The sequence below is a fragment of the Rhodnius prolixus genome, unplaced genomic scaffold (assembly GCF_049639745.1).
Source record: "Rhodnius prolixus isolate KJV_2025 unplaced genomic scaffold, Rpr scaffold_13, whole genome shotgun sequence".
NCBI lineage: Eukaryota > Metazoa > Arthropoda > Insecta > Hemiptera > Reduviidae > Rhodnius > Rhodnius prolixus.
In genome coordinates, this window is record NW_027411583.1 from 2,067,039 (window position 1) to 2,083,786 (window position 16,748).

A 16,748-nucleotide genomic window follows, 5' to 3' on the forward strand; every position below is an offset into this window, starting at 1 on the left:
CATATCATGGATTTTATCAATGATTTCTGGAGTAGTAACCTCAACAGGGCGTCCAGAACGTTCAGCGTCACTTGTGCCCATATGGCCACTCCGAAAATTTTGAAACCACTTATAAACTGTTCTAATCGAAGGTGCAGAGTCACCATAATGTTTATCAAGCTTCTCTTTAGTCTCCTGAGGCGTTTTGCCTTTCATAAAGTAGTGTTTAATCAACACACGAAATTCTTTTTCGTCCATTTTTTGAAAATCACTCGACTTCCTCGATTCAAACGAATGCCAAACACAAAGAAATAGACCGATCTGGCTGAAACATGGTGTGTGTTCTTCCAAGAGATGCTACAAACTAAACATAACCTCGATACGCGCCACTAGTGCTATCTCTCTAACTTTGCACGGACTTTTCAAACGACCCTCGTACAACTATTTACATACAAACTTACAAACTAGTGGATGTATCAGTACTCTATATTCCTGCCATCCTTATAGCTTAACCGAAATTAAAATCACGTAATCCTCTAATCATTTTCTTGCATTCATTCTAATCGGCTATAACTTTTAAATACATTCATATTTCATTGCTAGCTCTGCTACAGATTTAAGCACATAGATGTTGGTGAAGAATATTATGTCTTCGTAGCGAAATGGTGCATCGAAATACCTGCATATGTCGTGTGGATGTTCATCCAGAGTTTACGAGGATGAAATTACCTCCTTAAATATATGAAAAAGAAAGGTTTTCTATGGTGCAAACTGCAATAATTTGACTAGAACAAAGGAGAATTCATTTTCTCTATAGATATTAACAGCAGCTATCCTTTAAATATATTCATCAATTTTTCATTAATTTACTGACGCCCGGACGATTGAGAAATTCATGATTCTGGTATTGATTATTTTTCTTCAATAATTTAATATAATCTCTTATTGAATTGCTACTACCTTGGTCTGCTGAAGACTTAGCCATCTTTATCTTGATCTGCCAAGATATCATTCCTCGGATAATGGCCGTTCCTCCTTACTTCTTCTAACTTGGAGTCACCCAAGAACACCACTCACAATGGCACTACAACCCAATTAGTTGGGTCCTGGCCTCCTCGATTTTAATCCTGGCTGAAACATGGTGTGTGTTCTTCCAAGAGATGCTACAAACTAAACATAACCTCGATACGCGCCACTAGTGCTATCTCTCTAACTTTGCACGGACTTTTCAAACGACCCTCGTAGGTAAATTATAATATTTTATTTTAATTAATTTATTACTCAAACCTATGTGGCCTTACAGGACTAGAGCTGTGGGGTTCAGCCAAACCTACAAAACATACGGACTGTACAGGACATTTCAGTCAAAACTACTGCCGACAGCTAGCTGACGCTCCTTTCTACGGTGACTAACCTCACTCTTCACCATGACTTTAACATCCCTTTCATAGACCAACTTGCAAAGACTAAATAATATCAAAAGTTCCATACTGCTCTCTCTACTTGCTCAAATCCTTTTGTACAGTCTCTCGCCTCCTCTGACATTTCTGACAATCCTACTCGCCGACTGAATCGCCAGTGGCCACGCGACTTCCTTACAGTCTGCAGAACTAAATCTCTCCTCTCTCCTACTCATATTCTCCTCCTCACCATTCCCCTCTCTCATTTAGAGAGTGCTACCGCTGGGCAGCTTCTCTCCTCTTGCTCTTCCAGCACCAGTTCATCTCATTCACCTCCTATTTACTTATTGTATATATCTATACAGATTGTAAATTACAAAATATATATATAAAAAAATAATAATAATTTATTAAAAGTATCTTCTAAATTAAAAATAAAATAAGTGTCCCACACAATTACAAGTTTACAGGTTTAAAAATTCGTAATTAAAAATAAATCTAAGCACAATAAGTTGTTAAAGTACTCAAAGCGGTTTAGTTTCAATTTGAAAAAGGCAACAGCTTTTTAAACCAGTAATATATTTATTTATTTATTTATTTATTTTGTGATTTACAATCTGTATAAATATATACAATAAGTAAATAGGAGGTGAATGAGATGAACTGGAGCGGGAAGAGAGCAGGAGAAGAGAAACTACCCAGCGGTAGCACTCTCTATATGAGAGAGGGGAATGGTGAGGAGGAGAATATGAGTAGGAGAGAGGAGAGATTTAGTTCTGCAGACTGTAAGGAAGTCGCGTGGCCACTGGCGATTCAGTCGTCGAGGAGTATTAGGGATGTCAGAGGAAGCGAGAGACTGTACAAGAGGATTTGAGCAAGTAGTAATATATTATAATTATAAACAATTAAAGACGTAATTAATTTCACTTATCACGAAAAAAATTAAGAAAATATTAGGAACCGAACTATCAGCTAATTTAGACAGGAAGTGAGTTTTGAGATACAGAAAACAGCTAATTGGGCCAGCAATAAATATTAATACAATAGACTGTTAATTTCTCTTATCACTCATTGCAAATTAGGAAGGAATAATTATAAACTATAAACTAGTTAGACTGGAATAGATGTTATGCGTTTATACAGTAGACTACAGCTACGTATTTAAGCCAACATTATAAATTGAAACTGTTGTATTTCATTGTTGTAAACTGTAGATGTATTTCATTTCACTTATTGCGTGATTATAATAATAATAATAATAAGGGAAGGGATTAGCTATGAGGTTAGCATACTGGACTCCCACGCGGAGGTCCCGGGTTCGAATCCAGCAGCTGACCCTTAGATTTTCTCTTCCTAGGAGCTTCTTACAGCTCACTGTCCGGTGATGGACAGTGTTGTCTGTAACGAGAGAACACTGTCCGGAGGCCGGCAGTGCACTGAAAAAAGCTCCGAGCGCTAATAACCTCAGCTGTGGATGCGCTAGAAAAAAAAATAAATAAATAATAATAATCAAGGGGTGAAGTTAATACTTAAATATGTACTTATTAAAACTTAAAACTCAAAATACCCATCAAAGGCCCTACAACTAACTCTTTCATTTAGAATCTATCGAAATTTCTTAATGAAATTGCATCTAAGAATATGTTTACAAAAACATTTAGGTAACATTAAGCATTAATAAAAATAAAACCTTATAATTTATAGTAGTAATTTGTTATAGTAGTAGGCGGCTACACATTTGAGAAGGTCGACAGCTTTGTGTACCTGGGATCTCTAGTAACTGCTAATAGTGACGTCTCGAGCGAGATCAGCAGGAGGATCATATCCGCGGATAAGTGTTACTTCGGCCTTTATAGGCACATGAGAAGTAAGTTGTTGGACAGGGCAACCAAGCTAAGAATTTATAAAACTCTTATTCGCCCTGTCCTGGTATATACCTCCGAAACCTGGACAATCACGAAAGCTGATGAACAACGCCTTTTAATATTCGAAAGGAAAATACTGCGTAAGATCTTCGGCCCAATACGTGAGTTACACGACTTGGCGCCGCAGAACGAACAGAGAGCTGTATGCTCTGACAAAAGAGCCAAATATTATAGCGTTAGTTAAACTAATCACACTTAGATGGGCTGGACACGTCGCAAGAATGGCCCATGAAGAGATCCCGTACAGGCTACTATAGGAAGTCCCTGACCGCAAAAGGAGAGTTGGGCGTCCGAAACTGAGATGGTTTGACAGCGTGACGCAGGATGCCAGGCAGTTATTGCGAACTAGGAACTGGATGGCGGCTGCAAGAGAGAGGGACGACTGGCGGATTAAAATCGAGGAGGCCAGGACCCAACTAATTGGGTTGTAGTGCCATTGTGAGTGGTGTTCTTGGGTGACTCCAAGTTAGAAGAAGTAAGGAGGAACGGCCATTATCCGAGGAATGATATCTTGGCAGATCAAGATAAAGATGGCTAAGTCTTCAGCAGACCAAGGTAGTAGCAATTCAATAAGAGATTATATTAAATTATTGAAGAAAAATAATCAATACCAGAATCATGAATTTCTCAATCGTCCGGGCGTCAGTAAATTAATGAAAAATTGATGAATATATTTAAAGGATAGCTGCTGTTAATATCTATAGAGAAAATGAATTCTCCTTTGTTCTAGTCAAATTATTGCAGTTTGCACCATAGAAAACCTTTCTTTTTCATATATTTAAGGGGAGAATTTCATCCTCGTAAACTCTGGATGAACATCCACACGACATATGCAGGTATTTCGATGCACCATTTCGCTAGGAAGACATAATATTCTTCACCAACATCTATGTGCTTAAATCTGTAGCAGAGCTAGCAATGAAATATGAATGCATTTAAAAGTTATAGCCGATTAGAATGAATGCAAGAAAATGATTAGAGGATTACGTGATTTTAATTTCGGTTAAGCTATAAGGATGGCAGGAATATAGAGTACTGATCCATCCACTAGTTTGTAAGTTTGTATGTAAATAGTTGTACGAGGGTCGTTTGAAAAGTCCGTGCAAAGTCAGAGAGATAGCACTACTGGCGCGTATCGAGGTTATGTTTAGTTAGTAGCATCTCTTGGAAGAACACACACCAAGTTTCAGCCAGATTGGTCTATTTCTTTGTGTTTGGCATTCGTTTGAATCGAGGAAGTCGAGTGATTTTCAAAAAATGGACGAAAAAGAATTTCGTGTGTTGATTAAACACTACTTTATGAAAGGCAAAACGCCTCAGGAGACTAAAGAGAAGCTTGATAAACATTATGGTGACTCCGCACCTTCGATTAGAACAGTTTATAAGTGGTTTCAAAATTTTCGGAGTGGCCATATGGGCACAAGTGACGCTGAACGTTCTGGACGCCCTGTTGAGGTTACTACTCCAGAAATCATTGATAAAATCCATGATACGGTGATGGACGACAGAAGAGTGAAGGTGGGTGAGATTGCTAGTGCTGTGGGCATCTCGAATGAACGGGTACATAATATTTTGCATCAACATTTGGACATGATAAAGCTATCCGCAAGATGGGTGCCGCGATTGCTCACGCTTGACCAAAAACGAAATCGTGTGAAGTGTTGCAAGGACGGTTTGCAGCTGTTCCAGAAGAATCGTCGTTTCCCCAATACTGGATTTCACTGTGGATGAAACATGGTTACATCACTACACTCCTGAGACCAAAGAACAATCTAAACAATAGGTTACCAAGGGGGAATCTGCGCCAAAAAAGGCGAAGACCGTTCCTTTGGCCGGAAAGATTATGGCGACTGTCTTTTGGGATTCGCAAGGAATAATCCTCATCGACTATCTGGAAAAGGGTAAAACTATTACAGGTGCATATTATTCATCGTTATTGGACCGTTTGGAAACCGAGCTGCAAGAAAAACGCCCACGATTGGCCCACAAAAAAGTCCTTTTCCATCACGACAACGCACCAGCTCACACCTCAGCAGTTGTGGTCGCAAAATTAATGGAAATAGGGTTCCAACTCGTTTCACATCCCCCCTATTCTCCAGACTTGGCTCCCTCGGATTACTATTTCTTCCCCAATATGAAGAAATGGCTGGCGGGAAAAAGATTTTATTCAAACGAATGGCTATTTTTCAGACTTGGACAAATCCTATTATTCGGAAGGGATCAACAAACTAGAGCAGCGTTGCACGAAGTGTATAAGCCTAAAAGGAGACTATGTTGAAAAATAAAAAAGGTTTACCCCAAAAAATTAAGTAGTTTTTATTTTTGCACGGACTTTTTAAACGACCCTCTTATATAGTAGATGGATGAATGGGCGAAGCGGATGTATTTATAAGTAAGAATGAAGAGTGAGTGATATTCTAGTGATAAGCACCTAGACGATGCTGGCTGTATGGCGAAAGCCAATGCCAAAAAAGAAAAACTCTGGATGATCTTTGACACCCGTAATATTAGTAGAGCTCAGCGCTAACAACCAATGACAAAAAAAAAATGATGATTTGGTACCAAATAGTTTGAAACAGGAAATAGTATTTTTAATAATTAAAAAAATAATCCACATCTTTTTCTAGTTTGTTTATCAGCGTGAAAATGGAAAATGGCAACTTTAGCTAATAAAAAGGTTTTTCCAAGTAAACTGTTGAATCTTTCATGGCGGGTATCATACCCATTATTTGCTCTTACAACTTGCCTCATACATAACAAAGGGTGTCTTGTTACAGATTCTAGAAGTTCTGGATAGCAACAAACTAGTCGCAACTCTTCTTTGTATAAGATTTTGTTATTTTTATTTTACTTGTATTTTTTTCTCTAAAATATAAGTTTAAAACGTGCACTACTCATGAAAAACATCTAGAGTGACTCCCATTAATATTGGGACACCTATTACAAAATGATTTAAAAGGAAAATGAAAACAACATACAAAAGTTTGGAATTTTTTTTTTTTTACTACATTAGCAACATCTGTACAAATTATATATAAGTATAAATCGATGAAATTCCAAACTGTTAGGTAGCACTTTTTGAAAAAGTGTAAAATAAGGCTAAGAAGTGCTAGTGTTTAAACGTTCAATATTTAAAATCTCCTACTATTTAATAATTGGTTGGTAATAATTTAATAATTGCTTTTTGACTTAAAACAGCCCTCAAACGATCAGGCATAGGTGAAACAAATTTTTGGTTAATTCAGGTGGTGTTTTTTTCCCATTCTTCCAGGAAACATCGTTTTAATTCATTTTTGTTAGATATTATTCGTTTTTCTTAAAGCACTGGCTAAATATTGCCATAAATGTTCAATGGGATTAATCTGGTGACTGCGGAGAGGTTTGGGGTCGTTATCTTGGTAGAATTTAGAAGACCCTAAAATACCAAATGTTTGGGCACTGTTTTAATATATTACTATAAACCATTTTGTGCATCATTCCATCAATAAACACTAATTCTCCAAATCCTGATGCGGACATCCAGCCCCAAACCAGAACTGACCCACCTCCACCCGGAGGTGCAGCTTTAAAACCCTTTAAAGTTGGCTGTAAATTCTTCTTTTCGAGTTCAGCATTCGCTTTCCTCCAGACCATAACCCTTCCATCTGACTGGAAAACATTAAATTTTGATTCATCGCTAGAGTATATCATTCCAAAAGTCACTATTTACATTGGAATATTTTTCGGCAAATTTCACTCTCTTAACACTATTTATCTTACTGACAAAAGGATTCTTCCAGGCTACTCTACCATGATAGTCGAGTTTTCTTAGCACTCTCCGAACTGTTTCTGCTCCTTTTTTGCTCTCTGAACATGTCAAAAATTTCACATGGAAGTTTTGGAGCACTAAGTCGGTGATCTTTTTTAATTCTTTTAATATATAACGCTGCTCTCTCTCAGAGAGCAGTTGAGGACGGCCTTTTTGTGGGGTTGAAATAATTCTTTTTTCTTTTTGGTAACGCTGAATGATGTTCCACGCAGTAGATGTTTTAGGTCCGATCAGTTTTTCTATCTCTCTAACACTTTTTATTGTCTTTGTGCAAAGAAATTATAATATTTCTTTGTTCAATCGTTGTATTTGTATTTTTGCGCGACATGTTACACCTGGCTTGATTTATATAAACTAATTTAATTATTAATTTCATATTGAATATATGCTTAAGGTATATATTTACAAATTGTATAAATATTCGGGCAAAACCTTGGACAAACTATAAATTATAATAGTGTCCCAATATTTATGAGAGGTAGAATTTGCTCTTATTATTATATATATTTTTTTTAATCTACCAAAACATTTTTATGTACTTATTTAAATAGTTTTTATTTAATTAATAGTAATTATAAAATGAAATGAATTTATAAAAATTTGAATAAACGGGTGCCACTTTTAATTTTCGTCAATTTTTAAATTCTGTATGTACTGTCCCAATATTAATGGGAGTCACTGTACATACAAACACCTTTCGAAAGGTATACCATGAATAGTGGTTATTTTAAAAAGTGATGCAGAAATTTCTTATTAATTGCAAAAAATAGGAATATACAGCGTCGGCATTATGCAAGGAATTCACCTACCATAAGAATATAAAAAATCAGAGTCATCAAATCCAGTACGATTTTTTGCAAACGTGTAATTTAATAATTAATTTATTTAAGAACTATATATTTTTGAATATGTTATCCAGCACTTAAGGCTAACAACACTTTTTCGATCGTTTAGCCTGCCAGGCTAGGTTGTTGCATATACTTTACAGCTATTTTATAATAACGAGAAAATAATATACAAAAGCTAATATCTACTTTAAGAAATAATGTTTAAGCCCAAAGTACGCTACCATTAATAAGCTGAAGTTCAAAATCTACGCTGCCTCAATAAGAAGTCTGCCCAACTAGCTTCCAAATTGCCCACTTGCCCCTATAAAAGTCTTTAAATGATTCCTTCTTCGACTTTTTATTATCTTGGGTAAGAATGTTTTTCTTTTCTGGATACCGTTTTAAGAAAAAAAAGTAAAAAACACAGAACCAACTCATTTGGTTCCACAATCTTGGCAAGTTCATACGATTCCATCGGTTTTTTAATTTGGCTCAGTGACAGCCTCATCTCTCTCTGCATCTCTCTTAAGAGTAACTTTTTGTGCAGCCTCACCTTTCCTCAATAAAAAAAAAAATCATTTCCACATCACTAGCCTAATGATTCTATGTTCTTCGTATTTCTGCTCTCTTCTTGATCTCTACCTCACACTGGCTGTTCAGCAAGCCATTACAGAAGATAGACAAATGGAACGGAAGTTCCGTCCTCTTCTTTTTAATATAAACCTACTCATTTTCTTTTCATTCAGTTCCTTGAGTCGAGACGATGTAGGGTAACAAGCAGCTTCATCTCTGGTGGATTCCAACGTGACAACTAAATATATGACACCCAAGTTTATAAATTACTCTCGGCTGACACGTTTTCTGGCCAGCATCCCCAGAGAACTTCATCCTCCTTTCTTACACCTGACATGGGCTGGGAATACTATTAATAACAGTGCCTCCTAGTTTAACAGTGTTGCTACCTTCTAGCGTTTGCCAAATCCAACACAGGAACATCAACCTTGTGCAACTTGGCTAATTAATGATTACCACATTAAACTTCTTGTTTAATATTCCTTGTTAAGAAACATTTCCTTCCGTTATACCCCAAAATTCCTCATTTTAACACTTTCCTAACTTCTAAGTAGAAATTAATTATTTCTTACCACAACTAATAGGAATTTTCCAACAATTATTTAGTTTAAAGGGGCACCTTATAAGGCTGAAATGTTTTCGGGGCGGAAAAACAACGTAAAAGGAAATATCTGACACGACTTTTAGTAACTACTATTCCCAAGGTTGTAACTCATAATTTCCTTGTAATTCTGAAAGTTTTATTATATTTTTACCAACTTATATTCGCTTTTAGTGACCATAAAAATGTTATACGATATTAAGGATTCAAATTAGCGAGGAATCGTTCGGTTTCTAGAAATGTGCCACAGATAAAACAACACAGTAAACTTCAGGACAGACACATCGAATTTAGCCAATTGCTATAATTTTATTATTAAAAAATAAAAAGATATCTAACTTTTTGTACAAAATTATTGGGGCGCTTTTTTTTTTTAATTTAAAAATAAAACCTTGAAACCGTCTTCTCTAATTGGAGCATGGAAGGCAAGAGAAGTAAGAAGTTATATAGGGGTGTGCCGTTTCTATGGTTACAGAATCAAACCTCTAACCAGATAAAAATAACCATACAGCTATAGTGTAAGTAGTCACGTGGGAAAATGACGTCATAAAAGTATACATAAAATTGGGGAAAAGCTTTTTATGGATCTTCCCGTTGAACTTGGGGACCAACCCATAGCTATAGGACTACTAGCGCAATATCTAAAGGACTCAGTAACCAGTAAATTCAAATAATTGGGTAATTATAGGTAACATTTTAGGGTAATTTGAATTCAAATGAATTTCCTTATTAATACTAATATCCGTAGCCACAGGTCGGGGCTTTAGTTGGGAAATTTTAAGGGCATTCACTCTAACTCGACTAAAAAGGGAATGTTTCGTAATCGAACAGATTTTCGATGTAGAGATTTCCCTCTCCCTGAAGAGCCCTAATCCATTTTTTATAAAATAAAATGAAATAAATAAATAAAAAATCCATTTGGAATAAAGTGTGACTTACGGCTGAGGGATTTTGACATATCGATTTGACCTATAGAAAAATAAAGACTATTCTATAATAATCGAACTTTTTCGATGCAATCTCTAAATCGAAAATTTGATTGATTGCAAAAATACTGTTACTTTGTTAGAGGACAAACCATTTCTGTAAATTAAAAAAAGGTAAAAAATATATTTACATCGACCGGGTAGGAACCGTGGTTCAATACTGAAGAATGATGAATTGAGATGAAATCCGACCTTCAACCAAGTCTACCAAAGTGGAGGGGAGACTGTCATTCAGAATGATGGCGCGTCTAGTGCGCATCACTCTTAGCGTCAGTTTGGTGCGCGCAGCCATGGAAGAGCTAACGGTAGAATGGTGTGAATCACCCGACAACGAGCTACTAGATATCAGCGATAAATCGGCTAGCGATAATGTACTGAAAAGATTTATACAAGTATATGAATCATTTCCAGAACTATGGAATACCGCCAGTCCGTCTTATCATAACAAGTATAAAAGAAATTTAGCGCTGGCAAATCTTCTTATTATTTATAAAGAGATAAAACCGGATGCGAAAGTGGCGGATGTAAGGAAAAAGATCAATACTCTAAGATCGAATTGTAGAAGAGAAATTAACAAAGTAAAAGCGTCAATGCAATCTAGTGGCAGCCTGGAGAATGTGTACAAACCAACATCTTGGGTGTTCTACGCGCTGAAATTTTTACATAACACGGAATGTCCAGTCACGTTCATCGAAGAAGAGGAGTCTGAGGTTCGTCAATGATTTATAATTAGTTTTTTATGATTAATTAATACTAAATAAAACATATTTCTCTACTCGTTGCAATAAATTGCATACGTATATTATTTATTGAGGGCAATGGCTGCGAGTTAAAATGAGCTATCTGCCTACCTCATATAAAACAATAAATACTCATTTTTAGCAGTAAAAGTATAGTAATGGACGGAGGCGACTAGCAAACATACTTTACTGTAAATTTCTTTTATTAACCATTAGATAAAATCTAAGGCCTAAGACCGGGAATCGAACCCAGTATCACAATGCATATTAAGCTTTACAGGTCTCGCCTCTAACCGCTCGGCTACTGTGGCGCCTCATTTATAATATTTGATTATTTTTTGGAAAATGGACGTGTCTACACGGTCAAACCAAAATCTCTATTACGGGCGTTCGACGTTTGTACTCGTGGTGAAAAATATAAAATTGCCATTAACTATAAAAACTAGAAATTTTAATAAAATACAGTAAGAATATTATTTGGTGGGATGTGTCCTTTATCTTACCAATAGAACTGCCAAGTATTTTATACGGAGAGGGTTGGTGGGAGTCAGCCAAATGATAAGTGGTTGGTAGATGTTTGGTCTCCGCATTAGAGATTGGGAATTACGCATACAAATAGAAGCTCTCAACCCTTGCGCAATGCCACTTTTTGCCTTAAATAGAGATTCAGGCCTCGAGCATGATTTCATTTTGCACAGAATTCAAAGATCTTTTCTTCCTTGTAAAAGCTCTTGCGTCCCTAGTTAACCAGGCAATGCATAACGTGAAGCGGTGCAAGATTTTGAATGAGCACAAGTAGAGCGATGTATAATTTTCTTTTGTTCGTCAGGGTCGGTTTAGAACGTTTGTCGAGTAGTATTTTCAACATTTTGTACCTAAGATTGAGGTCAGTTCGTTTGAGTCTCGTGTGGGGGTTCCAAGTTAGTCGAGTATACGAGGGTCGTTTGAAAAGTCCGTGCAAAGTCAGAGATATAGCACTACTGGCTAGTGATGGGCTATTTGAGCGGACTCGTTCCATTGGAACGAGTCCGATGGTGGAACGAGTTGATTCAAATCCCTATTTTTAAAAAAAGTGATTCCGCCCCGCCCCAAAAAATTTAGGCAAATAAAAATGAAAATGAGGCAGCAGAAGGTTTGGAACGATTAAACATAAGAACAAATGTCACGCAATTTATTATATTATTATATCATTAAATGTTAGCTTTCCCAGTTAATAACAAAACTATATTTCTTTAACACACATTGAGTACTATCCCTAATTTCCAATTGCTCTGATAAATATAAAATTAACAACGTAATACAAAAATTAACACAAAAATAGGCTAGTCAAATATAAATTAAAGCAATGCAGTTTTGTCATTATCTAGCTTGACCACTAGAAGACTGGAGTTAACTTACTTCAAGAGTATTCAAGGTAGAGAAACGGAAATGGGTAGGAAATTATTCCATAAAAATTCTAACCCTTCAAAATTATAATTACTCATAATATTTATTTACTAAGAATTGAATATCAAGCTTTTAAAATATTATCTTATTGTTTTACAAAAAGAAAAAGCTGTGTGCTTAATCTTAAACTTAGCGCTGGACACTTACTCTCATCTTCATTGGCGTAAGTTTGAACGTGTACATGTCAGCTAGACGGTCAAAGTAAAACTGGGCCAAAATTTAGTATTACCTAATTGGTTTACTTAGTGTAGTATCCCTCCCACTCTATCACCTATTTCACAAACATTCATCGATTAAAAATATTTTTTAGTTAAATATTCGTTTCATTGGAATACAAAAAACATTATAACGCTTTCTTAAGATGATTTGAATTTTTAAAATTTGTTTTTGTCCATTACTCTTATAAAATACGAAGAATTTCAAATAAAATATAATATACAAACACAGAATGATCTAGTGTGCAGGTGGAGTCAGTCGTAGTTACCATGACAACGGAACCGTTAAACGACTCCGGCCCAGCTCTAGCATTTTCATTGGTTAAATCCACTGGAGTTGGTGGAGTCGAATCCGGAGTGATTTAAATCCTTTTGAAACCGGACTCGTTCCATTTTTTCGTTCACTGAATCTAGCCAATAGAAATTGCTGGAGCTGGAACCGGAGTTGTTTAACGGTTCCATTGCTATGGTAACGAGGACTGACTCCACCTGCACACTAGATCATTGTGTTTGTATATTATATTTTATTTGAAATTCTTCGTATTTTATAAGAGTAATGGACAAAAACAAATTTTAAAAATTAAAATCATCTTAAGAAAGCGTTATAATGTTTTTTGTATTCAAATAAAACGAATATTTAACTAAAAATTATTTCCAATCGATGAATGTTTGTGAAATTGGTGATAGAGTGGGACGGATACTGCAGTAAGTAAACCAATTAGGTAATACTAAATTTTGGCTCAGTGTTACTTTGACTGTCTCACGGTCATGTACACGGTTAAACTTACCCAATGAAGATAAGAATAAGAGTGTCCAGCGCTATGTTAAAGATTAAGCACACAGCTTTTTCTTTTCGTAAGATAATGAGATAATATTTTTAAAGCTTGATATACAAGTCCTAGTAAATAAATATTTCTTTATTTATGAGTAATTATCATTTTGCTTGAAGGGTTAGATTTTTTTTTATGGGAATAATTTCCTACCCATTTCCGTTTCTCTATCTTGGATCCTCTTGAAGCACATTAACTCCAGTCTTCCAGTGGTCAAGCTAGATAATGACTAAACAGCATTGCTTTAATTTTTATAATTGACTAGTCTATTTTTATGTTAATTTTTGTGTTACGTTGTTAATTTTATATTTATCAGTGCAATTGGAAATTAGGGATAGTACTCAATGTGTGTTAAAGAAATATAGTTTTGTTATTAACTGGGAAAGCTAACATTTAATGATATTTTTTAATAAATTGCGTGACAATGTTACTAATGCATAGGGTAAGTACAGAGACCGGAATCGGTGAACGAGTTGTTGGAATCGATTCCAACCCTGGAACTGATTCAAATCCAACGAGTCCAAAGACGGACTCGTTCTGCCCATCACTACTACTGGCGCGTATCGAGGTTATGTTTAGTTAGTAGCATCTCTTGGAAGAACACACACCAAGTTTCAGCCAGATCGGTCTATTTCTTTGTGTTTGGCATTCGTTTGAATCGAGGAAGTCGAGTGATTTTCAAAAAATGGACGAAAAAGAATTTCGTGTGTTGATTAAACACTACTTTATGAAAGGCAAAACGCCTCAGGAGACTAAAGAGAAGCTTGATAAACATTATGGTGACTCTGCACCTTCGATTAGAACAGTTTATAAGTGGTTTCAAAATTTTCGGAGTGGCCATATGGGCACAAGTGACGCTGAACGTTCTGGACGCCCTGTTGAGGTTACTACTCCAGAAATCATTGATAAAATCCATGATATGGTGATGAATGACAGAAGAGTGAAGGTGCGTGAGATTGCTAGTGCTGTGGGCATCTCGAATGAACGGGTACATAATATTTTGCATCAACATTTGGACATGACAAAGCTATCCGCAAGATGGGTGCCGCGATTGCTCACGCTTGACCAAAAACGAAATCGTGTGAAGTGTTGCAAGGACGGTTTGCAGCTGTTCTAGAAGAATCCGCATGACTTTAAGCGACGTTTCGCAACTGTGGATGAAACATGGATACATCACTACACTCCTGAGACCAAAGAACAATCTAAACAATGGGTTACCAAGGGGGAATCTGCGCCAAAAAAGGCGAAGACCGTTCCTTCGGCCGGAAAGATTATGGCGACTGTCTTTTGGGATTCGCAAGGAATAATCCTCATCGACTATCTGGAAAAGGGTAAAACTAATACAGGTGCATATTATTCATCGTTATTGGACCGTTTGAAAACCGAGCTGCAAGAAAAACGCCCACGATTGGCCCACAAAAAAGTCCTTTTCCATAACGACAACGCACCAGCTCACACCTCAGCAGTTGTGGTCGCAAAATTAATGGAAATAGGGTTCCAACTCGTTTCACATCCCCCCCTATTCTCCAGACTTGGCTCCCTCGGACAACTATTTGTTCCCCAATATGAAGAAATGGCTGCCGGGAAAAAGATTTTATTCAAACGAGGAGGTGATTGCAGAAACGAATGGCTATTTTTCAGATTTGGACAAATCCTATTATTCGGAAGGGATCAACAAACTAGAGCAGCGTTGGGCGAAGTGTATAAGCCTAAAAGGAGACTATGTTGAAAAATAAAAAAGGTTTACCCCAAAAAATTAAGTAGTTTTTATTTTTGCACGGACTTTTCAAACGACCCTCGTAAAATAAAGGGACAAGAATGCTTTCTTGAGGAACTCCAGAGAATATGGTGTAAGACTCCCTTTAAATTTCCAGCGAGTAATATAATAACTTATAATGACGTTAATCTAAATCCTTTCTTACCATTAAATGGAAGACTGTGCTGGAATATCTTTTTAAATATCTCTTTTTTTTGTCTGAAGAAAGATCCATCTAAGCTGGCATTAATTTTCGGATTTCAATCCAGATCCGAAGTCAGCAAATGTTTTCCATCCATCTACTCCTACAAGTCTGAAACAGAATTATATGTGTGTAAAAAAAATATTATATGTAACATATTTTATTTTCAGGATCCATTGGGAGTCGAACAAGATAACTCAATAGAAAGACGCATAACTGCTGTACCTCCTCCTCCTCAGCCCACTTCCGTTTCTGTACCTTCAGCAATACCAGAGCAGACACCAAGAAAAAAACCAAAATTTTATGATCCTATCGAAAGACAGAATGAACTGTTACGTAAAGCATGTTCCTATTTGGGCTCTTCAGCGAGAACTCAGAAGAAAGATGTGCCGACAATAGCCATAGCATGGGGTGAAAAACTTGAAACTCTAGAACCACAGCAAAGAGCTTTTGCTGAGAAAGCTATTAACGATGTTTTGTTTGAGGCCAGCCAGGGTACGCTGCAACGTAATTCTGTAAAAATTAACGAGAATCTTCCTCAGGTGATTGCTAGCCCACATTCTTCGGGTGAAATTCCTCCATAGGGAGGATAAACAATCATCCTGTGAGGCATTTCATACCTTGGGAACTTGGGACTTATTTATTATAAATGAGGAATATTTATAAAGAATTGATTCCGAGAGTGGAGAAAATTATACTACTGGAAATAACACTTCACTGAATATTTGTTAAATTTTGCGGGAATTTATCGTTTATTATTTATTATTAAATTTCCAGTGTATAATATATTCTAGTGAGTTACATGCTCGTAGTGTATAACGTTTATTAAGAAAATTCTTTTTTTTGGGATTCTGAGGAGGATACAGGGGTAGTTTTAAAAAGAGCATTACAGTGAAATAGACAGTTTTATATTCTGGATGATGGTACTAAGCGTAGAACTGTGTTTATTGATTAATAAAATAAAAGTTACTTTATTGAGGAAAATTTTGCTTATTGTTAAATTGACCATTTTCCCGTCAGAAACTCTTAAAGAAGTACTTAATAAGAATAACAAAGGAAACTTCTGTACTGCTAGCATTTTAACAGCTTGCACATAACTATTGATCTGCAGTAACCCTGTTGCACTTTGTCATTGTGCATTCTCACCAAATTACAGAGAGAATGAAGCCGAAATCGGAAGTTTACCGCAAAATATTGACTTATTTCTTACTAAAAATAAATAAAATGTTTTAAAATTCTGTCAATAAAAGCACGAGAGTTTTATGATATTCAGTTTTGTATCGCCGGAAGTATTGGGTTAGAATGATCAAGGTACAAAGATTTACTGTCAAGTATGAGTTGCTTTAGCTTGCTCTTATTGGAAGGTTGATTGATGCTCCGTACCTCTTGAATATTTGGTGGCAACGGTCGTTATACTGAGTTCAGCGTGCTTCTAAATCAGCGTTGCCCAACCAGTGATA

The 16,748-nt window shown here is 36.2% G+C and overlaps 1 protein-coding gene and 1 long non-coding RNA gene across 5 annotated transcripts in view; one reads left to right on the forward strand and one right to left on the reverse strand.

The window, feature by feature from the left end:
* Positions 1-16,748, reverse strand: part of LOC141447924 (uncharacterized) — a 108,284-nt gene that overhangs the window by 15,359 nt on the left and 76,177 nt on the right. For all 4 annotated transcript variants that reach the window (XR_012454685.1, XR_012454687.1, XR_012454686.1 and 1 more), the window contains one exon: positions 15,253-15,399. This is a non-coding gene — a long non-coding RNA (uncharacterized lncRNA). The remainder of the gene's footprint in view (positions 1-15,252; positions 15,400-16,748) is intronic.
* Positions 10,365-16,272, forward strand: LOC141447923 (uncharacterized). The gene is made up of 2 exons (XM_074115866.1): positions 10,365-10,809; positions 15,459-16,272. Exons 1-2 carry the CDS (start codon positions 10,390-10,392, stop codon positions 15,870-15,872), a joined length of 834 nt encoding a protein of 277 aa, XP_073971967.1. The 5' UTR covers positions 10,365-10,389; the 3' UTR covers positions 15,873-16,272.